This window comes from Bolinopsis microptera, chromosome 5, assembly GCF_026151205.1.
Source record: "Bolinopsis microptera isolate Bmic1 chromosome 5, MBARI_Bmic_1.0, whole genome shotgun sequence".
NCBI classification, from domain to species: domain Eukaryota; kingdom Metazoa; phylum Ctenophora; class Tentaculata; order Lobata; family Bolinopsidae; genus Bolinopsis; species Bolinopsis microptera.
Window position 1 is genome coordinate 19961155 of NC_087076.1, and position 27154 is coordinate 19988308.

Consider the following 27154-nt stretch of genomic DNA (forward strand, 5'->3'; position numbering starts at 1 on the left):
CACCCTCCATCCCTGACACCACTCAATCACATATAAGCATTGTCCACCACATCACATTCAGCTGACGACGATTAACACATGTTTATTGAAAGCTTCTACAAGTTAAATCATCGTATCTCTTATATGTTTTAAACCCAACTCCACTCAGTTATAATAACGCATCTTGATGTGAAGGTCGTCTGAACTCCTCTTCCTTCTCTCAGAGATAACACATTGTATCTCAGAGATAACACGTGGTCTCTCCTGAGTTGTAAAGCAGATCTGTTGCTTGGCAACCAAACGCTTTAGTGAACTCAGCACTTGATGCAGCTACCGCGTTCAACCTGGTAGGGGAGTGAACAAAAATAAAACTTGTTTGCTGTTTTATGTTCGGAACTACACTCTCATAATGGTGAATTATATTCAGTTTGGAACAATAAATGGTGATAATAAATCTAATAAGGACCAAACTTACAGTTTGTGGTAGTAGCTGTGATGATCGTATTTGGCGGAGCAGTAGAACTGGCCGACTGCCAGATAGAAGACACGGTCACTACTATCAGGTAGTCCCGGAGCGGACTGACTGCCCCTCATGTTCCTTTTGAACGCCTGGTTTTAGTGTTTGTTAGATTTCTGAGACTCATTTAAATTTTGCTATTTATTAAGTTGGACCCCTAGCTAAATGCTTATGCTGCTCTATATTTTTCTTCTCGTGTGAACATTTCGACAGAATAAGCTTTGTACAATCAAATTCTTGGCCCGTGGAATGTGTTTCACGCTTAAGTGGGCAACACCGTGTGATTTGCGCTCCAATATTCTTTGGCCATTGTTAAAAGCCGCAGTTTGTTGAATTTCCGAGGAAAATTGAACCAAATTCTTAATCCTGGAGGGGAATATTTAAAACATATAAGTGATACGACAAACGATTGGATTGTAGGGGCCTGTTAAGTACGCGAAATATTTCACACATTAAATATCTCAGAAAGTTAAAACACTGGTAATTTCTCAAGATTTCCGGATTTGTTTAATAAAGTAAAGAAACGTTCGAGAACAATTTTATTTTACCTCTTAATTAATGTGACAGAAAACAAAAGCTGTTATCACGTGATATGTTACCTTGTAAGAGGCCCTGGTAGCGATAATGTCGTTGTGCTGATACTCCACACCACTGTTCCATCCCACACTCAACGGTATCTGAAATAGCAAGTTCTACTGATGCAGATTCTAATAGCAAGTTGTACGTATGCATCTAATTTAAATAATGACTTGCAGTTTTGTGTTAAAGTGGGAATGTTGGGCTTCACTAGGACTACCGTGCAAACTTCCTGCAAACCAGCTCTAGTTTGTACCCTATCTCCAAAGTGCTTAATTTACATGTACATACCGGTTCAGGTTCCCCCGGGGGCAAGTAAGTAACATTAGCAATGTAATCGTTACACCCTTTAGCTAGTTTGTAAGCTGCTATATCTGCCTCTGTTGCGTTGGTTGGTAATATGTTACCCTTGTCATCAGTATACGTCCTCCCTGGAGGGTTAGCTGGTTATTTAAATATCTGGTGAACAGCTTTGATAGCATCATACTTGGAACTGTCCAGTAGTAACACTGACACCCACGACGCTAGTCATTCTGATCATAGCCTTTGTTGGCTCATTTCTCTACTTCTAGTTCTACCCTGGTCAAGATCACATTGAATTCTAGGAAATATTGGATAATAGTCTTTTAAGTTTAATCAAGAGATTCGCTGGCAAGATTAAGAATGTCAAAATGAAGAAGATTGAATCTTGGAGCTTGCTGTTGACAAGTTGCACGCTTAATCACGACAATTGTTGAGAGATCATATTATGTACTTAGCCGTCCTAATTAAGATCTACGTCGTGGAATAGGTGCAAGGTCGAACTGGAAATTGCTTCATATTATTTGCTAATTATGTGTCAATATAACTGGAATTGAACACGAATTGTAACAAAAAATGTTGGTCTATCTGAAATGTGAATGATAAAGCTGTGTTAGACATTAGATTAGTATTAACTAGTACGTCTTAAGAACAATGAACGTGCCATCGTCCTCAAGAGTAAACACGTTAACAGTCACCACGGTAACAGTCACCACGGTAACGGTCATCTCGGTAACGGTCACCACGGTAACAGTCACCACGGTAACAGTCACCACGGTAACAGTCACTACAGTAACAGTCACCACGATAATGGTCACCACGGTAACGGTCACCACGGTAACAGTCACCACGGTAACGGCCATCTCGGTAACAGTCACCACGGTAACAGTCACCACGGTAACGGTCACCACGGTAACAGTCACCACGGTAACGGTCATCTCGGTAACGGTCATCTCGGTAACGGTCATCTCGGTAACGGTCCTATCGGTAACGGTCATCAGGGTAACAGTCACCACGGTAACAGTCACCACGGTAACGGTCATCTCGGTAACGGTCATCAGGGTAAAAGACACCACGATAACGGTCACCACGGTAACAGTCACCACGGTAACAGTCACCACAGTAACGGTCATCTCGGTAGCGGTCATCAGGGTAAAAGTCACCACGGTAACAGTCACCACGGTAACGGTCATCTCGGTAACAGTCACCACGGTAACGGTCATCTCGGTAACGGTCATCAGGGTAACAGTCACCACGGTAACAGTCACCACGGTAACGGTCATCTCGGTAACGGTCATCAGGGTAACAGTCACCACGGTAACAGTCACCACGGTAACAGTCACCACGGTAACAGTCACCACGGTAACGGTCATCTCGGTAACAGTCACCACGGTAACAGTCACCATGGTAACGGTCATCTCGGTAACAGTCACCACGGTAACGGTCATATCGGTAACGGTCATCAGGGTAACAGTCACCACGGTAACAGTCACCACGGTAACGGTCATCTCGGTAACGGTCATCTCGGTAACAGTCACCACGGTAACAGTCACCACGGTAACGGTCATCAGGGTAAAAGTCCTATCGGTAACACTAACTTACAATCGTCTTCAAGAGCATAGACCATGTAGTATCCGACCCAGGCTCCCATCCCTCCGTAGTTGAAAGAGTCGGGCATGTCGTGTGAGTAAACAGGAGCGAACAAGTAGTAGAGGGGTATGTGCACGTCGTTACCGTGTAGATAATAGGACCCTGTGGTGTCACCCATATAGGTGTCCCATCTGGAGATGGATAGTTAGCTTAACAGCAGTGGTTAATTATTATAAGCTATAAATCAGATTCTAACCATTTGTATTTTAGCCGAATCCCGTGAAATTTTCGTTTTGACGAATCTCTAACTAAACGACGAGTTTTTAGCAGTCTCTTTTTCGGATGGATACATGATAATATGTGAACCTAAACCAGTTCTTACCCTTCTCCTCCGGTCAGTGTTTCCTCGTAAGACATTAATAAAGCTGTCTTTCTAAACTTGGCCATGTGCATCACGTTCTGTAGATACTGTGTGGGATCCAGACTAAACTCCTGGTGAGATTATTTAAATTATCTGCTGTGAAGTAGAGTTAGAATAATCACAATCTTATCAAATAATATATATGGACACGTTCATTTGAGTTTGAGGATATTGGTAAATATAAGTGACCCTATTAAAAGGCACAGTGTAGTTGACTTTGTCACACTATGAAATTACACAAACCCTTGATGGTTAGGATAATCGTCTCATCCTCTAGGCTAACTTTGTCACATAACGATATCTTAATCAGGTGATAAGATATCGCTTAAATACGGCCGGCACGGAAATGGTTACATTGTCACACTATAAACATGTGACAGAGTAAATATGGACCCCTTGCTGCCGTTTTTGACCAAAATTTTGAGTGTCCAGTTGATTGGATGTGTACATATGACCATTACCTACATATTTGACGACTTTTTTCGTTAGATGGTGCACTCAGGTTTACTCTGTCACACATTTAAGAAAATATGTGAACAATGTTTAGGGAACCCTGATAAGCAATGCTGAGTAGTGTAGGTTTAGTTAATGGCCTGGAAGTGCTAGGAATTGTTATTATATCATATAGTCGCAAGGAATTAAAACACAGAAGGCACAGACAAGTTTACTTTGTCACATAATCTTGATGATATCTGAACATGTGTGAAATTGAACAAATAATGATATACCAGCTTAAACCCTTTGTATTACGTACTATGGATCAAACAACACTGCTAGTACCATGCACCAGTCACATAAATCATTAACGTGTGGTAATATGTTAACAGTGTCACAATTAATCTACCACAACATGGTCAAAAATAGGGTAATTTCGTCACAAAAAAATTATCATAACTCTGTCAGCTCCTTGCTGGCAAAATAACTAGTTTATCGACATTTTTTTGATGATAAAATTACATAGTATTCTAATAGAGGTATAGTTCTTCAAAATAGGGGCAAGACATGTTTACTTTGTCACATCAGTTATTATAAGAGTTAGGTAATCGTTATCAGATTAACCGATCTTTTTCGTAGTATGGATCAATAAATATAGGCAATAAAGCATCCTAATTCCTATGCCAATTTTAACACACTATCTTGATATTGTTGGGGCAGGAAAAGTTAATTTTGTCACATGTTCAGTGTCTTTGACAAATTAATCTAAAATTGTTAAACTTGAGCTCTGATGTTCTGGACAACATTCTAACAATCGTTTCTGAAAGAATGTTGAATTCTAATACAGTTATAGATCTTCAAAATAGGGGCAAGACATGTTTACTTTGTCACATCAGTTAATATTAGAGTTAGGTAATCGTCATCACATTAAAATATATTTTTTTGTAGTTCGGATTGATTTCTTTAGGTAATAAAGCAGCCTATGCTAATTTTTACATACTGTCTTGAAATTGTTGGGGCAGGAAAAGTTAATTTTGTCACATTTTTAGTGACTTTGACAAATTTAACCTGAAATTGTTAAACTCGAGCTCTGATGTTCTGGACAATATTCTACCAACCAGCTGTGTGGTGACAAGTTGGGAACTGTGCCGCATATTCTGGCTGGTTGTCCTGTGGCACTAAGTCAAGGGAGATACCGATGGCGCCACGATAAGGTGCTTAAACAAATAGCAGACCAAGTGAAATTCCATTGTGAGCGGAGAGTCAACAAGAGGAAGAGCTCTTGTGTCACTCGGAAAGCCATTGAGTTTGTTCCAGCAGGAGGGAGGTTTAAGGAGGTGAAGAGGTCGAAAGTCAGTGAGTTTGGGATTTTGAGTGGGGTCACTGATTGGATAGTATTAGCAGACCTGGATGAGCAGCTGAAATTCCCGTCGGATATAGCAACGACCAGATTAAGACCAGATTTGGTTCTTTTCTCGAAAGCTTCCAAGAGAGTAATCTGGTGGGAGCTTACAGTACCGTCGGAAGAGAGAATAGCTGCATCCCATGAGCTGAAGCTTGATCGGTATAACAGTCTACAAGCGGAAATACAAGCTAATGGGTGGTCATGTTTCAGCTTTGCTGTTGAGGTTGGTGCTAGAGGTGTGGTCGCAGCAAGTTTGGAGTGTGCATCAAGGAAGATTGGTCTGACTGGGAGAGCCCTCAAGAAGTTGGTCAGAGATTGTGGGAAGGATGCAGCCCATTGTTCAAGATGGATTTATCTGCTGTCTAGGAAAAAAGAGTGGGAGATGAGAGCTGTTTGAGCTTTATGACTTCACCTAACAGCCAGAGGTGCCATAAGCTAACTCGTCGTAAATTGCGAGCTCTAGCAGGTATCCTCGGGTGATTGTCAGATCAGATGGTGGTCCAAGAGAGACTGCTGGGGCACCTGACAGAAAACCGTATCGCAATGAAAGCCCCGAAACGGTGTCAGGTTTGTAACTGAAGATTCTGATCAAGCTCAGGGTTGAGTCTACACAGTGTCGCCACTTGCCGATGCCAGTTGATGCGAGAAGACACGGATGTAAGTGGAAAGTTATGTCTAAGAAACAGCGTGTGGTTCGGGTGCCGGTTGAACGCATGTAAAAGGGAGGGTATATCCGTATTTCGCTGCTAGTGATGCAGTCCTTAGCCCGGTAGCTAAGGCTTCCCCGTTTCTCGCTCATTTGTGCTCCGATGGGCTTGTGACCTCTGCGGGGGTCAAGTGCAGGATGAGGGACATGGCTGACCAGGAGAAGGTTGTTTTTGGGAGATAGAGTATGGTTGGTTTGGTGTTGTGCCTTCGCAGTTTAACTGTATCTTTACTCTATTTAAGGTAATAAGGCAGCCTATGCTAATTTTTACACACTATCTTGAAATTGTTGGGGCAGGAAAAGTTAATTTTGTCACATTTTTAGTGACTTTGACAAATTTAACCCAAAATTGTTAAACTTGAGCTCTGATGTTCTGGACAATATTCTACCAATTTTTTCTGAAAGAATGTTAAATTCTAATAGAGTTATAGAATATATAGATCTTCAAAATAGGGGCAAGACATGTTTACTTTGTCACATCAGTTATTATAAGAGTTATTACTTATTATAAGAGACTATTTCATTATATAATCATTGTTTTTAACCTATTTACGATTTCGTTTAATTTTTTGTGACAATGTAAACATCAACTGATCTTAACTTGCATCAACTACATTGTCATCATGTAAAGTTTTCCCGTCTTTCAAACCAAAATCAGATATAAATAATTCGCCCAAAATTTTAAATTCCATATATTGTGACAGAATTAACCTCATTTCCCAATAACCAAGTGCCTGTATTAGCTTACTATTCAAAGCAACATATTTTAAGGCTATGATTGGTACTCCGTACTTGGTAGATCAACCATCAAATAATGAGTAAAAAGGGTTTTGAGGACACCTCACAGTAGAATAGAGGTATGGTATTCTGAGTGTGACAAAGTTACCTAAATATTGCCTTGTAACCGTTCGATCCGTGCCCTTTAACCAATGTTGTATCATAATTGTTAGATTGACCTAATCTACTATGTTCCAGACCAAGGAATGATAATTAGACAACTGCAGTTAACTAAGTCACACAAAATGTGACATTTGAACCATTATAGTGCCTAACAACAATAGATTTTCTTTCTGAGCAGTGCATATGGGAGTATGGGTTACGCGGCTAATGTTCAGAACTTCTGAACGTGCTAGGTTAATAGATGTCAAAATTAAGCCACTATCGTCAAAAACGCTATTATTTTTGTTTACCAATATCCTCAAACTCAAATGAACGTGTCCATATATATAGAAAATGGATAATATTGTTGACAACATGGCTGAGCTCATGAATCGCGCATTAATGACTTTAGGGCATCATGTCATTACATTATGTCATTATGTACCATTCATCTTAAAACTAATAAAATCTTTATATTGATATTTAAAGATTTCAGACAGCCAATAAAATATTACAATATCTAGAACTATTGTATTCTAATTAGATTACTACCAATAAAAATAGTAACGTTTGTTATAAACGCAAACCATTGTGTTATAGTACAGATTGACTTGTGTCTGGTTGAGCACCCAATCAGGATACCCTATCTTCTCATGAAGGTGGGTTACTCTGTCTTTCAGCTGTTTAGAAAAGGGCGCTGAGAGGGTGTCTGACAGGGCATCTATTGATCCAATCAGCTCCGTCTTAATGTTTTCAAATATCACTTTTGCCTGAAGTGAGAATTTACAACAATTGTAATGTTTTATGGTCATAAGACAGTTGCTATGGCAACTGTAACGGTATCTTACTGTTTGTCCGGCGACATTAATATGAACTAACCGCAATGACATAAACTAAAAATAAAGTCACGTAGGCTCGTCGAAAACAATCGTCCTCAAACAGGAAATCAAAACACCGCTAATAAGAATTTTAAACATAACTACCTGGAGTGGGTATCTGTTAAAACAACAACACTTAAGTTATTTACTAAAAACTCAACCTCTCGGTAAACTCAAATGAAATTACCGCGGTTTTGTCAGCAATGAGCCCTCTATCGAGCATGGTTCGAGCAGTAGCCCAAGGCATCAGCTTCTCTGTTACGGTGGCACATTGGTAGTATAGTGGTGACGAGTCGTAACTGAGAGTAACACGTGTTAAGGGTTGGGTATTTACTAAGGTAACTGTCGTCTGCCACCAGGGTAGTAACCGTAACTGGGGTTACAGTCATCAATGTTACAGTCACCAGGGTTACAGTCACCAAAGTAGCAGTTACCACAATAACAATATTCAAAAGTTCAATAATTCACCCCATACCCCTGTGCAGAAGTTTGTTTTAAAAAAGCACTTTAACGACAAAGCAAATTTTAATATCAATGCAATCTGACCAGGAAGAAGTCAACAAGTCAATATATTGAAACTTACGAAACCCAGGCATTATAATTATTTAGCATGCAGACATAAACACTGCCTACATGCATTTTGCATATGCATGTTAATAAAGTAATAATGACTGTAGCACCAGTAGGGCCCGGTCGAGCAATTATGCTGCAGATTGTGGGGTGGATATGACTGCATGAACTAGCAGTCATATTGGGCTAATCACAATCATCCTTTATTTAGTATAGATAGTAGGATTAGATACTGTGGCTTCACCAAGTGGCACCAAGGTTTTATATAATATTCCATTTCTCTCAGTTTATTCTCTAGATCTCCCATCTAGCAAGCAGTTTCCTTGTCGGTTTTCTCAACCCCTCGTTTTTAACTTGTCTAAGATTTAACGTATTCGCCTCGGCTTATCAACGGCTAATCAATGTATTCGCCTCGGCCAATCTAATCTTTAAGGCTTAAACAGCCAATTATTGTTTTGCTTTCTAGCGACCTAGGGTTTATAGTGCCTCTTTTCAATTGACTAATTGAACAGTATCTAACCTGCTCAGTACAGTGTATACAACAACTATACCACCTAGTTATGTCACCCACGTCACCTATAACCACCTATAAAACACCCCATTCTACCCCTTGGTAACTTACTCCCATCGTTTGTGAGCGCTTATTTGTCCACTGATATGTTCAGGTAGGTGGTCTGCTAGATTATACAGTAGACTCATACCCATGTAGTTCGCTAGCGTCCTGAAAACGTAAATTATAAAGGATATTAGTATAGGTCATACTTATCATTATATGATTAGCTTATAAAAGTAGTCCGGATCAAATTATAACCATCACATCCATGATATACTGTAGAGTTTTAGTTTATATATTTAATTTATTAATTAGTTTATTAATTAGTTAATCAATTAGTTAACATTATATTAGTTTATCTATTAGTTTATATATTTAATTTATTAATTAGTTTATTAATTAGTTAATCAATTAGTTAACATTATATTAGTTTATCTATTAGTTTATATATTTAATTTATTAATTAGTTTATTAATTAGTTAATTAATTAGTTAACATTATATTAGTTTATCTATTAGTTTATTAATTAGTTAATCAATTAGTTAACATTATATTAGTTTATTAATTAGTTAATCAATTAGTTAACATTATATTAGTTTATCTATTAGTTTATTAATTAGTTTATTAATTAGTTAATCAATTAGTTAACATTATATTAGTTTATCTATTAGTTTATAATGGTACCTGTCTTGAGTATGGGAGATAAGTTTGGACAGATTTTGAAAGTATTGAGCTTCCTCAATGAATATAGGCTCGTACTCGGCTGGAGCCAGCTTCTCCGGATACATGGCAGTGATATAATCCTTCCAATTGACCTGATCAGCAATATTAGAGAGGTATATGATTTAAATAGTTATATTTATATACAGTTATAACGTCAACTTTTCGGGGTAACAAACCCTCTCCTTGCCTGATGTTTAACTCAGCTGCGTTTCTGACGCAAATGCAATCTTAAAGTCTTAAGGTATACGTGACATCTTTAAACTGACCACTTTGGAGTTTATTTCTCTGGCAACAAACCAATAAATAAGATATCTAATATTGGTAAATCATGAAATGCACATCCACAACCTTTAGATATTACATATTATGCTCCGAGAAAATAAAATATAGGAGTTATCGCAATAACTTGTCAGAGAAATATTACGAATTATTTGAACATTTATAGGTTTAAAAGCTGATCAAAGAAACTGGTAAAGATAAAATGATCAAAATTACTGTAACAAAATAAAAATTTATCTCTCAAGATGTAACCTTGGTAACAGGCAGGTAGTCTCTGTAGAGTTTCTTTAGTTTTAGTAGTTTAGGCTCGTAGATATCATTCCTCCAATCCGGTGTTATCTGGTAATGAAACATGTGTTATTTAATACAACTAACACACATGTAACAATCGTCATCAACCAGTACTCACATTACCAATCACACATTAAGCTTATAACTCGGAGTTGCGACTAACACTGTTCTCACTTCTCATCATCTACACGTCACTCATCTTTCATCTCACATGCTAAATTCACCATCTCCGTTTCTATACAACTCACCCATTTCACACCACACTCATCAGATGTATTATCACCAATTCCCCCATGTTTCCATACAACTCACCGCTTACATTAACACGCAAGACAGACCATTCCCTGAAGGTCAACTGTTATCGTATCGTTATCTGGTCCTATCACATGATAATATTCCAGTTGCCCGGCATTAGTTTCGCCTGCCACTTTTCTACATACCACAGACTTATCTTATAGTGACGTGCAACTGTCGGCTGCCTGTATATATTCTTACAAATGAGGTACTAGTTTGCATGGTAGGTGAGAGTCAGGTCAAATTTCAGGCAGAATTATCAATTTTGTTTAGTGAATATTAATTTTAAACCTACTGCAGGAGAAACTTTGAATGAAATGAGACAATTTGTTAGAAAATAAAATATTATCATAGTAACAACTAGGTATTTGGAATTGGCGGTTGAGATCTCTGATATTAATTATAAGTGCCTTACGGTATTTCCACCCGAAACGCTAAAAACTTTGAACGTATTTTACAAAAGTATTGGCCGCACAATCGATTCAAAGTGGTGATCCGGTAATGATTGGATGTATCTTTATTTACATTTTTTTTACTTTTTTTAAAACCGCGCATTCTAAATCGGCACACTATAGTTACCTTAGCTAGTTCCACTTCAAACTGGAAGACATCATCCACGTCAATCCTGATAGCTGTCTCGTTAGTAGTGACACCCAGGTTCTTAATGTACGTGGTCATCCTCGTTTTGTACTCTTCTCGTCGCTTTTAGGGGGTAAGAGACAGTTACAGAAAGGGTTGGAGTGATAATATTACTTTAGGTAAGGTTTTAGAGGGATCTTAATTATAATATCAATCATAAATGATGCAGCTCCGTGGATATCGCAGAAATAACATGAAAATGGTGATATTATTTCGATTTGATTTGAAACTTTCATCATATAATGAACGACAAAGTAGCATAATAAAGTGTGTTAAGGCTGCTCAAATTCTCATATTGATGGCGGGATCATAGGTTTTATATTTTATAACTAAAAAGTCACTATGTGATATGGTAAGGGATTCTAGAAACCTGGGACTGGGAAACAAGTATCCTAGCTTTTAGCTTCTTAGTCTGGGTGATTCTAGTGTAGATCCACATGATTCACTTACCTTGGCTGCCCAGGAAGCGTCGCTGGTGTAGTCCCAACTATACATGTTCAGCCCACTTGGGAACATCTGCAAATAACCAGACTTTTTCCAAATTTTACATATTAATCACAAATGTCAAGGGTAAAAGTAGTAGGACGTATTTATGGTGGGTTCTGAGTTGTAATGGTTGCTATGGTCACATAAATGGTTCTCTAGCAATTGAGTCTAAAAAGTACATCTGGGTTGTAGTTAACCTTGAGAGCAACGTCTGTAGGCTTTATCGGGTTAGGTCCTTTTGTCAAAGTCCAGAGAGTGTTAATTTCCATTTGATGGAGAGTCTTTATCCAAGTTGACAAATGGAATTTCTTTCGATCCCAAGCTGACCCCTGAAAATACGACGCTTGCTGTATAATTGGGTTGGCTGGAATAAATTGAGTGGAAGTTCGTTCAACCAATTGGTTCCTTTGTCAAATCTAATCCGTCTTCACATTGACAAATGGGATACAGAGCGATTTTGTGTTAACCAAAAAGCAATTTTGGTACTCGAGAATAAAGGAAACTATACGAAATCTATTAATTATACTGTTAATTAATTAATTATATTGTTAATTAATTAATTAGACGCGAACTGACCACGAGAGCAGGGAGCTGCAACTCGTCACCCTTGTTAATGAGATCCAGTAAAGGTTTACTGTTTGTAGCGTTCAGAGCTTTTAGGTCCATACAGCTAGCAAATAGAGCAGATGCTTCAGCCCCGTATTTTTGGGTTTTATCAGCTGCTTCCACTGACATCTGTTAATTGGGGGTAATTACTAATTAGCTAATTAAAACTGGGTCAAATCACTGTTCCTATTTAAACATTAGACTTATAAAACGGCAGTAGAAACAATCATATGATTGTATAATTAATAAGTATGTTACCCTAAGTCGTTTTGAGTGTGTTTCTGAAAGTTCCTCCCACACTGAGTAGTCCCAAGCTTCATCTTCTAGGTTATGGTGCAATTTGTATCCGCCGCACGAATATTCGTAGAAATCGCTGAGTATTAATAAATTATAAAAATGTTCAGTGAAATATTGATAATATGAGAATTTGCAAAGCATACTGCATTTCCTTTAGACACATTTATTAGTTTATTTCCTTTATAAAATATTATGAAATATAATAGAATATTATAATAGACAAATATGAGACAAATATTAGACACATTTATTAGTTTATTGGATTCCTATCTTAGCACTTTAATAGCAGGTACAGTAAAAACTAAAACCCCGATTTACCGCAGAGTTTGTGGAAAAAGGAACACCCACAGGCCACAGTCAATCGGAGTTCCGGGTTGGCGATAAATCGGGCTTTCATTGTTCACATTATGTAAGTGAATCCCGCATTTGGGAGAAAGGAAATGGCCGTGGTAAATTGGGTTTTGTGGTAAATCGGGGTTTGCGGTAAATTGGGGTTATACTGCACTATTTTTCACCAATCATGATCTACACTCACTGCTAACAATATTTTGTCTACCTGCATGCCGGATGAGTTTTGTTCAGGCTTCCTGCCACCGCTGCCGCTGTCTCCACACACGCCGCCGAGTCGCACGACGTCTGTTAATGTTATACACAATATAGTCAATTTAATAGTCAACTTATTCAAACCATACTAAGTAGTCAACATATTTAATATAGTAAAAATAGTAAAAATATTTAACCGCTTTAAGTAATTTCAACAAGTGATGTCATGAGCTGAGAGTAAGAGCGTTAAAAATATTTAGTTATTTATCATCAGTCATATATATTGAACCTTTTAACATTCAACTCAAAGTAACATTTTCCAATTCAACTACAGAGCATCACTGAAAAAGTGAGATTGGACCACTTTGGGTAACACTTTGAGCATTTACACTGCAATATATGATTAATGATGCATAACCGAATATTTTTAACTCTGACATCAGCCGTTAGAATTACTTAAAACGGTGAGTGCACTGATAGTTGTATATACTTGATAGTAACACTAATCGTAAAAATCATTATAACAATAAAGTGTTAACTTATAACAATAAATTATAACAATAAAGTGTTAACTTACGTGTCTATGACTGGATTTGTCGTGGGATATAACAACTACTGTAGTGACCAGTGCCACGTTGAGAACAATACTAAACACCACTCCTAAAACCACCAACCACCTGGGGTGGTGTTTGTTGGGGTGGTGTTTGATGGGGTGGTGTTTGCTGGGGTGGTGTTTGTTGGGGTGGTGTTTGTTGAGGTGGTGTTTGTTGGGGTGGTGTTTGTTGGGGTGGTGTGTGTTGGGGTGGTGTTTGCTGGGGTGGTGTTTGTTGGAGTGGTGTTTGTTGGGGTGGTGTTTGCTGGGGTGGTGTTTGTTGGGGTGGTGTTTGCTGGGGTGGTGTTTGTTGGGGTGGTGTTTGTTGAGGTGGTGTTTGTTGGGGTGGTGTGTGTTGGGGTGGTGTTTGCTGGGGTGGTGTTTGTTGGGGTGGTGTTTTTTTGAGGTGGTGTTTGTTGAGGTGGTGTTTGTTGGGGTGGTGTTTGTTGGGGTGGTGTTTGTTGGGGTGGTATTTGCTTGGCTGTGCTTTTTTGCTAACGAAGCATTGACGTATTAAACTCCATCACCATTTCTGTGTGTGATACTACTCGCCTCATTACATAAGACTATTTTACCCTCCAGCTTTGCTGTTAAATTATTCCAGCAATTGCACGGTAGTCCTCCTAAGTGCCTTGTGACACACTCCATTGTTTCACAAGGCCCGGGGGCTACCCCGTAGGATCACATAACCTCACCGTGGTTGTGTATGTAGCTATGTAGTATACACAACTACCATGAACCGCTTATATACATCACCATATATATACTGACCAGCAAAGTAGTGAAGTAGATTTAACATTAACAGAAAGGTATCGTACTAAACGTTACATTCCTATGTCATTAACCGGCTTGTCACCTCTTTAGTTTAAAAGGCACTTAAACGGTTGAATGTGATAGTTACGGTGTGTAATTACACAGCATATGCCCATCTAATGCCAATGTCAGCTCGGGTCCAAGACAGTGCTTACAACCTCTCACTAAGTTGTATTCAGGCCTCAGGTCCCCTGGTTAGACTGTGTGGTTTAGTCTATTGGTAATTTAATTAGATATCTTGTGTACCAATTATAATAGGATATGATGGGGATCGGTTTAAGCACAAAAGCATAAAATACGGCTTACAACCTAGATGATTGGAACCGATTATGTGATATTCCTGCTGAGATCTATCAATTCTTTAAACAAATATTTTGACTTTTAAAAGATTTTAATTTAATGAATTCCCTATCAACTATTCCCTGTTGCTAGAGTAAATGAAACCATGAAATAAGTAATTTGTTACCCTTTCTCCTGGAAGTTGACGGAATATCTGGTATTACCAGTGACATGCATCTCCGCATCATCGTTCAGAGAGGACATCCTCCTTTAATTAGTCCCGACAAATTCACCAGTTATTATCAATCAATTGAGGAAAACAAAGAGAAACTCGCGGGCTCCGATTAAAAATGATATACTTGTAGGAAAATTCGTATGACAATAAGAAGGGTAGAATACAATCAGATGAACAAATTTGCTTGTAATTCGATATATAGCACGTTTTCATTGTTCAATGATAAGGATAATTCTCCATCTTGTTTTCTGTCCCTGCTTTGAGATAAAAGTGTAAAGTTACACCAGATATAAGAGTGAAAAGTTTAAGTGTAGTCAAAAATTATTATTTAAACCATTAATTTATTATTATTAGCGCAATATATTATAATAAATATGATCTCGAACAAATAAATAAAGATAATTTACAACTAGAGCTAATGTATAAAAGTTGTTTCATGAGCGGGGGATAACAAAGAGTTAATAAAATCGGAACACGGTAAGAAGTATTAATCTCTGATTTAATCCATCGAAAGAGAAATTTAAATAATATGTTCATCCATCGAATGAAACAGTAGGATGGATTTTACTAGACTTCATTCTGATCGAAAAAAGTTTATTCACATATTCGTTCGTATAATTTATTTAGCTTTTCATCATCATTATAATCCGGTTTGCTATTTGATTTGATTTCCAATCAAAAAACAAATTGCTTTTGCACCGTGAAATTAAATCAAATACAGTTTCAAATAAATATAATATCAGTCTCAAGAATAATAGCCATGAAATATACCAAAGTGAAGTCAACAAGCAACATGAAATTAACATCAATTAGATGAAAGTAAGAAATAAGAAATTAAATAGAATCCAATATATTCAAACATTTTATCTCTCTTGTCTCTGTCATTCCTCCTCTCTCTCTCTTTTTCAAATATCTCTGAAGTGACGATAGTGCGGATGTCAGTATGTTTGTTTGTTCACCTGGCCTGGTACTCATCTTCGCACTGTCTCTTGCTGGCGGGGAGCTGGTCATGGTGGGGCGAACAGTCTCTCAGCTCACGCTTCATCTGCGGCACACTATTGTACTGAGCCTGTTCCTCGCACTTGAAGGGACTGCCTGCAGTCACGTGGGCGCCGGTCACGTGGGCGCCGGTCACGTGGGCGGCTGCTGATGTCACGTGACCAGTCACGTGGCTGTGTTGTGACGTCACGTGATGTTGAGGCTGTTGAGGTACGTGTGTTGCTAGGGTGACGATGGGAGGGCTGGAAGATGAGGTAGTCATGCGAGGTACTGGGTGGGAGGAGGAGGAGGAGGAGGGTGTTGAGGAGGTGGTGGGTGATACAGGTCGTCTAACTGGTAGGAGGTTATGTAAATTACTGCTGTTATTCTGGTCATCTCCGCTCTCCGGGCTCCCTGTCAGATGATAATACGTTAACATTGCTTTGTTAGGACACTAAACAAATATCTCTTTGTGTTTTACAGCATCTCTTAGAGTCTTAGATCTCCAGCAACCTACATCATGTACATAAAGCCTTATGTTCAGCCGATAAACATGACGTGAAACTGTAGCATCCATTCAAAAAAAGTAGAGCTCTATTCAAAACTTTGTATCACATCATCGTCCTTATTGAAACGTATGCGACCTCACAGGACCCCTACAATTCTTACAACAGTGCTGAAACAACAGCTCATTGAAAAATGTTACGTGTAAAGTGTAAAGATATATTCTATCAGTTTTCTGAAGACCAACCTGACGCCTGATCCTCATCTTCACCTTCCTTTCTGTCCCCCTTTTTCCATTTGCTTCGACGATTCTGAAACCAAACCTGAAATAAAGAAATCGTCAGATTTATGAAGGATTAGGTACGATTATGCCTTATTCGTGTGTTGTCACGTGACCTCGGCGTCAGGGAGAACGTAGCCCACGTGACGATGACGGTCCGATATGCCTCGCAGGTTATTACAGCTAGGCCGGGCGTATCAGAGCCAGTTGCAGCGAGGGTGATGGGAATGTGTACTGGCGTGAACCACCACGTGATTTGCGTGAACTATCACGTGATTTGCGTAAACTATCGCGTGATTTGCGTGAAATATCACGTGATTTGCGTGAACTATCACGTGATTTGCAGCTCTGTGTCCTGATTGGTTGGTTTTTTGTGTCACGTGGGCGTGTTTCCAGTGGTGTGATTGGCCGGGTAGGTGGGAGAGAGAGATAGGCCAGATTGGTGGTGCATGCGTCACACTCAGATCCTTTGTCCCGGAGTGTGCAGGAGACGTGCTGTCATGGTAACAGCTGGTCCTGACTAACCACTAAGAACAGGTAAAGAGAGACCCCTATAAAACTAAAATCGTAAATCTTTACCCGACATGTAGCACATCCCTAGCTAGCTGCCCGGCACCAGATGCAGGTACACAAACTTTCTGGGTACACAAACTTGGTTACAAACACCTTAGCTCGTATAACATTAGCTGGTGGGGGGGGGGGGGGGAGTGTAGTTGAGGTAGGTATGTGATGTAGTACCGAGACTGTCTGAACGCATTATAACCAGGTGAGCCATGTCAACTTCATTACATCATTCTATCAAGCTGTTTAGGCAGGTTAGCTAAAATTGCCACTTTGATTGCACTATCTTGCTGTTCACCTCATATGACACATCAAGCCTTAGCGTCATAATTATCATGTTATATACCGGGATCTTATAGACTGCCCCAGCATTCATTTCACAACGCTGCATTTTTAATTTCATTAAGCTTGTCAATAATTATTACGGTAATATGAGAGAAAGTTGTCTGGAGATGGTATTTGAGAGAAGGTTGTCTGGAGATGGTATTTGAGAGAAGGTTGTCTGGAGATGGTATTTGAGAGAAGGTTGTCTGGAGATGGTATTTGATAGAGAAGGTTGTCTGGAGATGGTATTTGAGAGAAGGTTGTCTGGAGATGGTATTGGAGGGAAGGTTGTCTGGAGATGGTACTTGAGAGAAAGTTGTCTGGAGATGATATTTGAGAGAAGGTTGTCTGGAGATGGTATTTGAGAGAAGGTTGTCTGGAGATGGTATTTGATAGAGAAGGTTGTCTGGAGATGGTATTTGAGAGAAGGTCGTCTGGAGATGGTATTGGAGAGAAAGTTGTCTGGAGATGGTATTTGAGAGAAGGTTGTCTGGAGATGGTATTGGAGAGAAAAGGTTGTCTGGAGATGGTATTTGAGAGAAGGTTGTCTGGAGATGGTATTGGAGAGAAAAGGTTGTCTGGAGATGATATTTGAGAGAAAATTGACTGGAGATGGTACTTGAGAGAAAGTTGTCTGGAGATGGTTTTGGAGAGAGAAGGTTGTCTGGAGATGGTATATGAGAGAAGGTTGTCTGGAGAAGTTATTGGAGAGAGAAAGTTGTCTGGAGATGATATTTGAGAGAAAGTTGTCTGGAGATGGTACTTGAGAGAAAGTTGTCTGGAGATGGTTTTGGAGAGAGAAGGTTGTCTGGAGATGGTATTTGAGAGAAGGTTGTCTGGAGAAGGTATTGGAGAGAGAAGGTTGTCTGGAGATGGTATTTGAGAGAAGGTTGTCTGGAGAAGGTATTGGAGAGAGAAGGTTGTCTGGAGATGGTACTTGAGAGAAGGTTGTCTGGAGATGGTATTGGAGAGAGAAGGTTGTCTGGAGATGATATTTGACACTAAATACAGTGACACCCCCTCATAAACGTAGTGACAACACCACGCTCAGCTTTACATTATAATTATACCTTCCTCGACAGGTCGGCATTTAATAATGAAATAAATATTGGCTTTATCCATAATATAAATTCACCAGTCACCATCAACACCGCGTGGGTGATAGATGTGCAAAAGTTTATAGAGTTGCTACAAAGTACAAACTTATAAACTGGCATCCCCCCCATCCCCCTCCCCTTCTCTCACTCCTCCTTCTCCCTCCTCCGCATAGCGCAGGTTACTTAACTGACCGTTTATGACGTAATTTATATTTCATCGGGGGAGCCAGAGTACTGACAACTCCAAATAAGGCATTGGCAGAGTGCAAACTAAATGTCACATGTCAAAACAGTTATGATCAGTCTAAAAGTAATCTCACCCGCCAGCTATAAATTGGCAAACTTTATTTACGGGTCACAAATCAAGCAAATTTGAACATAATCCATTAACTATTTTAAGGAATTTGATGTGATGTTCTCGTATGTTCTCTTTAAATTTGGGGACCGATTGACTACTGCGACCTCAACCGACAAGAACGTGACATGAACGCTTATATTTGAGAACATTAGATTCGAAATCCATTGGTGGTCATTGAAATGCATTTAAGAATTAAAAACATGTGTGTCTATTTACTCAAATCGCCTTGTCAGTGCAGGAGAGAAATTTGGTCAGAAAAAGACAGCATTTCCTTCATTGACTTCCACACCCAAATAAAGAAATAAGTGAGACTGCGCCAAAGTTTCCTTTTAAATTTATTGATTTCGACAGGTACTATTTTTCCACCGGTATGCCAATATTGTTGCCTACAACCATTTTTAGCGTCCCGAGATATTTCTTATAATATTACATACTATCATTAAAATATAACTATCGTTAAGATGTTACGTACCTTTATTTGCTCTTCAGTGAGTCCAAGACTATAGGCTAAACAACTTCGCTCTGTTGTACTAAGATATTTCTGATACTTGAACCTCTCCTGAAAAGGGAGACCATTGGTTAGTGTGCCAGAAGTCTCAGAAGTAAGGGTGCAGCTTTAGGAACATGTTGAACTACAAACACAGTAGACCTCTCTGCTTCAAAAGCGTTTTTTAATTGTAAAACCGAACAATCTAAACTATCATCCTGCCACATCAGCACCATTTCACTGGTAATAACATGGACAGCCTTGCTGCCAATATCTCCACTTGTGATTTTAAATATTGTATTGGCGGTACTCCAATTTGGCGGTATATCAAATAAGCGGTGTCATTTGGAGAGCCATTGGGGGCATCGTTAAGTGGCAAGCATGGAGCTGTTAAGTAACATCAATGGTGGCGCATAGCGATCAGTTGATTAATAATATTGCTGAGGAAATGTATTTAAATTACCTCTAGTTCGTTAAGTTGGGCTGCTGAGAAAATAGTTCGGGGTTTTCTTGGTTTCTTCTTTTCAAACGATAACAGTGGCACTTGAGCTGAAATGTATTCCTTTGAACGACACTTTTAAGGGGGCCGGATGGTCCTGATTTATGGTGGATCAAGGGAATTTATTTTATGGTGTCTTCTGGAAGATTTACCTGGTAACATTTTAAAGATCAATAGTTTTTGATACAGTAAAAGGTACCGGGTAAATATCACACCATAAAATTAAGTTCCATAATCAACCACATCAAGACCTCCCGGCCCCCTTCACTAAAGATATCAAATATTTTAAATACACGGCAACACATTTTTAACGCACCCCTTCCGGGTTGGAAGATAGTCACTATTATACCCACGAGCGACTATTGTGAACCCTAAATATAGAAAGCACCACCAATCACGAGTTCCTCTACAACTACAGTAAATTTTCCTCCTGCCTCTACAACTACAATAAAGTAGTCATAGTATAGTTGTGCACTAAAAATACATTACGTGATTTTATCTGAATAGCTACTGTAATACCAACGCTCTGAACATTAATCCCTTTGTTACATTCACAAAAGGAGTATTGTCCTCCTGCCTTGGCCAGCCTCTCTCTCGCACAATATTCCCATCAGTAACCATGGATAGTAGCTCCCCCTCTGTAACAACGATAACCATCCTTCAGTAACCATGGTACTATTCCCTCAGTAAACATGGTAAATAGTAACTTCCCCTCAGTTACCATGGTAAATAGTAACTTCCCCTCGTTACCATGGTAATCTCCTCTCAGTAACTGCGATAAACCCCTCAGTAACCATGGTAAGCAATAACCTCCTATCATTAACCATGATGGTAACCTCTCCTCAGTAATCAAGGTAATCTTCCCTAAATACCTTTCCCTCAGTAACCATGATGGTAACCTCTCCTCAGTAATCAAGGTAACCTTCCCTCAATATCTTTCCCTCAGTAAACATGGAAACCTCCCCTCAGTAACCATGGTAACCTCCCCTCAGCAACCATGGTAACCCCCTCAGTAACCATGGTAACTTCCCCTCAGTAACCATGGTAACCTCCCCTCAGTAACCATGGTAACTTCCCCTCAGTAACCATGGTAACTTCCCCTCAGTAACCATGGTAACCCCCTCAGTAACCATGGTAACTTCCCCTCAGTAACCATGGTAACCTCCCCTCAGTAACCATGGTAACTTCCCCTCAGTAACCATGGTAACCTCCCCTCAGTAACCATGGTAACTTCCCCTCAGTAACCATGGTAACCCCCTCAGTAACCATGGTAACCTCCCCTCAGTAACCATGGTAACTTCCCCTCAGTAACCATGGTAACATCCCCTCAGTAACCATGGTAACCTCCCCTCAGTAACCATGGTAACCTCCCCTCAGTAACCATGGTAACCTCCCCTCAGTAACCATGGTAACCTCCCCTCAGTAACCATGGTAACCTCCCCTCAGTAACCATGGTAACCTCCCTCAGTAACCATGGTAACCTCCCTCAGTAACCATGGTAACCTCCCCTCAGTAACCATGGTAACGTCCCCTCAGTAACCATGGTAACCTCCCTCAGCAACGATGGTAACCCCCCTCAGTAACCATGGTAATCTCCCCTCAGTAACCATGGTAACCTCCCCTCAGTAACCATGGTAACCTTCCCTCAGTAACCATGGTAACCTCCCCTCAGTAACCATGGTAACCTCCCCTCAGTAATCTCCCTTAGTAAGTTGCTAGGTTTTTGTTGCCAAGTTACTGCGTCTGAGACAGGACACTAGCTCCAGTACCCACACACTGATATGATCTGCAGTGCGAGTGTGTGGTATTGAAGAGGACCCCCTATAAGGGATAAACGCTGCTACCTACACCACAGCTGCGGCAGCTATGCGAGCATATTCTATACCTACATCCACTAGCGTCCACTACATTGCACCAACTAACTGTGTATTCAAGGATTGTAGTGTGAACAAATATACTGGTGTCAAGTTTTCTATGTTGTTCGACAACTATTGTGTAGATTGAGATGAGTAAAAGAGATGAGTAAAAGAAGGAGATTGTAAAAGAGATGAGTCATATGTTGAAGGGGATTGTAAAGTTTCGAAAAAATTAGCAGGAATAGACGAATGATCTTCAAAATTCTGAAAGTCACCAGTTGGACAATTTCTATGAACTTACAGAAGAATGGAGACGATGTATAAATAAGTTTTTTAAAGACACTGTGTATCGTTAGGAACACAAAGAAGCCTGTCTGAAATACTTCACAGCGAGGTTTTGAAATTTTTTGGAAAACAGTAGATCCCTTTCCAAAGATCTCTGCTAAATGATCATCAAGGGAAGGTTACCTTAGCAACTGAGGGTCAGTTACCATGGTTACTGAAGGTTAGTTACCATGGTTACTGAGGGTCAGTTACCATGGTTACTGAGGGACACCTAATTAAGAATGCCCCGACAGGAGAGTGGACAGAAAGTTGATGCTTGTCAGGTTGAGAGAGAATAATGAATTAGGGCTTGTGATGTTAGTAGTCCTCAGGGGCATTAGATCGTGCAGCCAGTTAAAATGTTTTTTGCTGGAGAAATACTTCTTAAATTGCAACCAAATTTATATTTTTCTGTCCATTCAACTTTGTGGAGCAAATTGTTACATTCACACCGCAAGTTTTCTAACTTAACCCAGAATAAGCTTTCCTTTTAAAAGAAATCAAAACGTTACTAATGAAAATTGAGAAAGCATTTTAAAGATAATTTTACACCTCTTATTTGTGTACTGTTGTTACTCTTGGTTGTGTTAAATGATTGGTTTTGTGAGCCGGCCCAGTGGCCGTGAGCGCCGTGTATAATATACACTGCACGTGCTCCGCCAGATAATTAAAACATTTGCCCAACAACTCATTACATAATGACAAGAGCACGTGCAGGTCGTCAGCGTTATCACGTGATCACCCTGGCAACCCACGTGATAGCACTTCTAACCACGTGACCAATCAGATGATGTTCTGACCACATGACACATGACCCTCAGACTGCAGTTGAGAGCGAAACTTGAGACAACCGAGAGAAAGAGTTGGGGCCCTAAGGGAGTTAGAGGGGCAGAGTGTAGAGGGTACTGTGTGTCATGTGTATTTGAACTGGTCACGTGACATTTTATACAGGTCACATGATATTGAGCAAACTCGCTCGCTCCAGAGGGAATATTGCAGTGTCAACCTAATTGACCAATCTCCAATAATCAGCTGCAATTTCCCTAATATGTTGCAAATAATGGCGTGTAAGAGTCAGCAACACACGTCACGACCACCACAGCTACCACTTCACATCTCCAACTACCTGCTCAATCATACCTTACCTCCCGTAGGTTTTATTGAAATGTCGGTACTGAAGATCGCGTCTCAAAGTATCACTTCAGACTTTACAGTTCTTTAAACTCAAAAGCACTCGGGTGTACCTTGAGATATTTTAGAATACTTAACAGTACCTCGAGAATACTATATATAAAGTACTTGAGAGTACTTGAGGGCACCTTTAGATACTATAATAGAAAAGTATATGGTACTTTAGAATATAGAATACCTTTGAGTATTCTAGAGTACCTTAGAGTACATTAGAGTACCACAGAGTACTATAAAGTACCACAAAGTACTATAAAGTATTGAATATTAATGACGGATACTCAGAGTGGACTGACAGTCCGTCTCAGATGACCGAGTACAGGTCAATAGGAACTATCTTCCGATTCACATCACCATTCCCTGGTGATCACGTGACGATACTACACAAAGGTTTGGTGTTCTGTGCTGGTTTTACTGGGTCTGTATAAATCGCCACTGCCTCCTTGGTCAGGCCGCAACTTGCGCTCATAACAATGCTCCGGCCGGGACAATGCATTCCACTCTTTAATATTTATAGAGAGGTTTAGGTGAGTCTCAGCTGCCATGCCGGCCCTATTAGACGGTCGGTACTTGTCACGTGGTAACCCTGGCAACCAACCAGAGTTTAGGTTAGTGGTCACGTGATTCCACAAAACGAATACAATAGCGATACGGTGGGAGGCATCCTCATTGTGTCAAGTGCCTTATGCAAATCACAATATTCAGCCAGAGAGCCAACATTGTACCTCATCCTCTATTTACCGAGAATAAGTAAGTAGTAACCTCAAAACAAACCTCAAAACAAACCTCAAAACAAAAGTCAAAACAAAAGTCAAAACTCAAAACATTGTTCATAACAATTCCAGAGATTAAGAAATTGTTGGTGTCCACAAAAACGCTCCGAAGTATCGAGCATTATTTCAAAACCTCGAAAACTTTCACAACGTGTCCCCCTCGAAAATTTTCACAACGTGTCCCCCTCCTCCCATTTTAAAGTGGATGAAAGTAACAGTTTACTAATGACCCCAACTCACTGTTTAGTCCTTTGTTAGTAAGGGTTCTTGGAGGTATCCAAGCGTGTTTAACCAGACCGGAGTTGAGGAGGAAGTTATTGTTACGTCGGGGTCCACCATTGTACCCCCCATCAGACACGTCGCTCTTGGGGGAATCGGGGGGCGTTTTACTTCTGTCACCACCTGGGGTAGTTCTCTGTTAGTCTCTATTATATCTTTATATAAAACTAGTTACATGTTATGTTAGTAATATGAGCCTCTCTCTCTTCAAACGTGACTCCTTAGCCCACGGAGACACAAAGATCCTATCTCGTATCTCCCACAAGACTGAACCTCAGAGGAGGTAACCTGCCTGATCACATCCCTAGTCTTTGTCTGGAGACCACCACAAAACAGCTTCACAATTTCCACCTCATCACCCGATACTCCGGACTAGTTTCCGGACTAGTTAGTTACGGCAGTTGGTCGTCTGAGCTGACGGTGAATTCTACGTCTACCAGACCTTTCTCAGAGAAATTTCACCGTTAACAGACCAAGTTTCGGGGGATTTCACCGCAAACAGACCGGGGTCCGGCTGATTTCAGTCCATCATAAAGTTACAAACAGTAATACGTAACAAGGGACATAACATTTCAGCTGCAGATAACAGATAATAAGACACTTAGTGGCGTTTAACTGCGAGCAAGTAGACAGACCATCAGATCAGATGGGAATGGTCACGTGATCAGTGAAATGGTCACGTCTGCAACAGCTTACCAGTTACATTGTATTTACAGGGATGTTCTCAAATTTCCAACAAGTTTTTTCTGTAGATTACCCGGGAAAAATCAGCCCAAACTTACCATTCCCACTGTATAGGGTTGGTGTGGGGTAAAACTTGAAGGAAGGAAAGGAAACAAAGAGTTATTTTGACTGAATCTCGAAATAAACCGAAAGTATAAAACAAAGAAACAAACAAAACAAAGTGTAGAAATAATGAATTACCTGAACGTCCGGAAGCGGTTGAATCTGGAGACTTGTTAGGGGAAGTGTTAGAGCCTGTATCTGAGTTGTTTTGAAGGTGTTGAGGACTGTAGGGAGGCATTGGAGGCAATGAGGACGTGAAACTGTTCACCGTCACGTTAGGAGGTGGAATCAGGTGAGCGTAACCGTGAGCATACAGGTTCTGAAATAGGGCACAAGGTTTAGCAGGAATGAAGGGTACAAGGTTTAGGAGGAAACAAGATTATTTCAAGATAAAAACTACTTCCCTACTTAAATAATTGTTAAGGCGAGCAAAAGAGCGGTTTACCTGTTGGTGAGCCACATTTTCATAGTAAGGCTGAGTAAAAGTGTACTTCATATCAAATGAGGAGCTTTTCAGTTCGTGATAAGTCGGAGAGGAGCTGGTGGAAACACCGGGACTGTACGATCGGTCCTGTGGGAGGAGAACTTGTTGAAGGTGGCCGACAACAGTTTCTAGTCGTAATTGAGGAAATTTAATGTATTTTCAGGGTGGGTAATTGTTCAATTCGCAACAAAGAGGGCTGAAAATCCCTCACGGACTGACATAAAAATTTCAAGGTGAGTTTCACAATGGTGACTTCAGAATCAAGACACAATTCCCTGCCCAAACTCACTTCAGCCTGGAACTCAACAGCGAACATGACAGCTCAACAAGGGGGGAGGCGGGAATAAACTCACCTCGCTGTTAGATTCTGAATACAGTCGGTCTGTTCCGTTCATACAGCTTGGGGGCATGAGGAAGCTGTCTACACGAAAGTCGGGAGCTTGCATTGTGTACCTAGATCTGAGAGTTGGGGTTAGTTTGGTGGGTCACGTGGGTAACTTTGGTGCATGTCACGTGGTCATATGCAGTCTTACATCCGGATATAAGGGGCAGGAGTGCCATACTCTATATCATATATAGGACATATTATATAGTTAATAGTATATTAATATATTAGGTAGTAACCCATATCAAGTAAATGTTATATAACTACATAATATATGATATATCTTACTATATACATATATATATATATATATTACTCTTGCCCCACAACGGATCACGGTTACAGAGGGAATTATATACAGTATATAATAAATATATTATACTAAATACTATATAGACTACTATTTACTCCCCCAGCTTACAAACGGTACGTGTGTGAGAAGTTGGTAAAACTAACCCTGTGTACAAGAATAATGAGCTATGGGATGTACTGGGCAATGAATATGGATATTAGTGACTCAATTAGGGGGAGTTGTGTGGTTGCCCCTCAGGGCACTTAACATCTCACTATTCTCCCCGCTAATGGACCCGGTGTATGGTATGTTCAAGAGAGTGTCCGACATGCTCCAGACACCGTACAATGTACACTTCTTATTGAATCCAAGATAACGAAAAGTTCTTTACTTCTTTATTTATTCGGACGTTTTAGAGGAGAAATTCCCTTACCATTAGAACTTAGACGTTTCGTAAATACTTTATTGAAAATAGGGATATATTTCTATCTTAAATTTTAGTCCAGCCGAAGTTGGGCTATAACCTTTTGATCGCAAATGCACAGTTAAAATTTATCGGAAAATAGCAAATTTAAGTCTCAACCATGTCAAACTAAAAAGTAACTTTAGTTCAAAGGCAAAAAACAGCTGTATCGATAGGTAAAGTATTAGCGTAAAAATAAGATGTCTCTACCCAGAGAATGTGGATATTTTAACCAAACAACCCGCAAACAACCCGCAAACAACCCACAAACAACCCGCAAGCAACCCACAACACTGCCGATTAATGAATACTCCAGAATTTTACTGTTTCTACAACAAAATGTCGCAACG

The 27154-nt window shown here is 39.8% G+C and overlaps 2 protein-coding genes across 3 annotated transcripts; both read right to left on the minus strand.

Annotated features, from left to right (window-relative positions):
- Positions 1–155: 155 nt before the first annotated feature.
- On the minus strand, positions 156–14915 carry LOC134815158 (endothelin-converting enzyme 1-like). The gene is made up of 19 exons (XM_063823662.1): positions 14839–14915; positions 13545–13644; positions 12981–13060; positions 12386–12500; positions 12098–12256; positions 11719–11850; positions 11486–11551; positions 10976–11098; positions 10064–10150; positions 9494–9624; positions 8879–8977; positions 7874–7985; positions 7396–7578; positions 3345–3454; positions 2975–3153; positions 1364–1503; positions 1096–1173; positions 455–588; positions 156–323 (listed from the first exon to the last, which is right to left on the minus strand). Exons 1-19 carry the CDS (start codon positions 14913–14915, stop codon positions 221–223), a joined length of 2208 nt encoding a protein of 735 aa, XP_063679732.1. The 3' UTR covers positions 156–220.
- Positions 14916–14990: 75 nt separating this feature from the next.
- On the minus strand, positions 14991–26119 carry LOC134815159 (homeotic protein distal-less-like). Of its 2 annotated transcripts, none has more exons than XM_063823664.1 (8): positions 26018–26119; positions 25626–25751; positions 25319–25499; positions 24356–24517; positions 19939–20018; positions 19461–19547; positions 16616–16691; positions 14991–16278 (listed from the first exon to the last, which is right to left on the minus strand). In XM_063823664.1, the coding sequence occupies exons 1-8, from the start codon at positions 26108–26110 to the stop codon at positions 15842–15844; spliced, it is 1242 nt and encodes a 413-aa protein (XP_063679734.1). In that variant the 5' UTR covers positions 26111–26119; the 3' UTR covers positions 14991–15841. The 2 variants fall into 2 exon arrangements, with proteins under 2 accessions (XP_063679734.1, XP_063679733.1); XM_063823663.1 differs by having other exon boundaries at positions 19939–20024.
- Between the last annotated feature and the right edge of the window lie 1035 nt (positions 26120–27154).

Coding starts and splice junctions, on each gene's coding strand:
- LOC134815158 (XM_063823662.1), bottom strand. CDS start 14,915: ATGTCCTCTCTGAACGATGATGCGGAGATGCATGTCACTGGTAATACC. Junction 10,151..10,975: donor TTGAAGTGGAACTAGCTAAG/GTAACTATAGTG, acceptor TTTCATTACCAG/ATAACACCGGATTGGAGGAA. Junction 324..454: donor CACAGCTACTACCACAAACT/GTAAGTTTGGTC, acceptor CTCCCCTACCAG/GTTGAACGCGGTAGCTGCAT.
- LOC134815159 (XM_063823663.1), bottom strand. CDS start 26,110: ATGCAAGCTCCCGACTTTCGTGTAGACAGCTTCCTCATGCCCCCAAGC. Junction 20,025..24,355: donor TACTAACAAAGGACTAAACA/GTGAGTTGGGGT, acceptor AATACATTTCAG/CTCAAGTGCCACTGTTATCG. Junction 16,692..19,460: donor TCACTGAAGAGCAAATAAAG/GTACGTAACATC, acceptor TCTTTATTTCAG/GTTTGGTTTCAGAATCGTCG.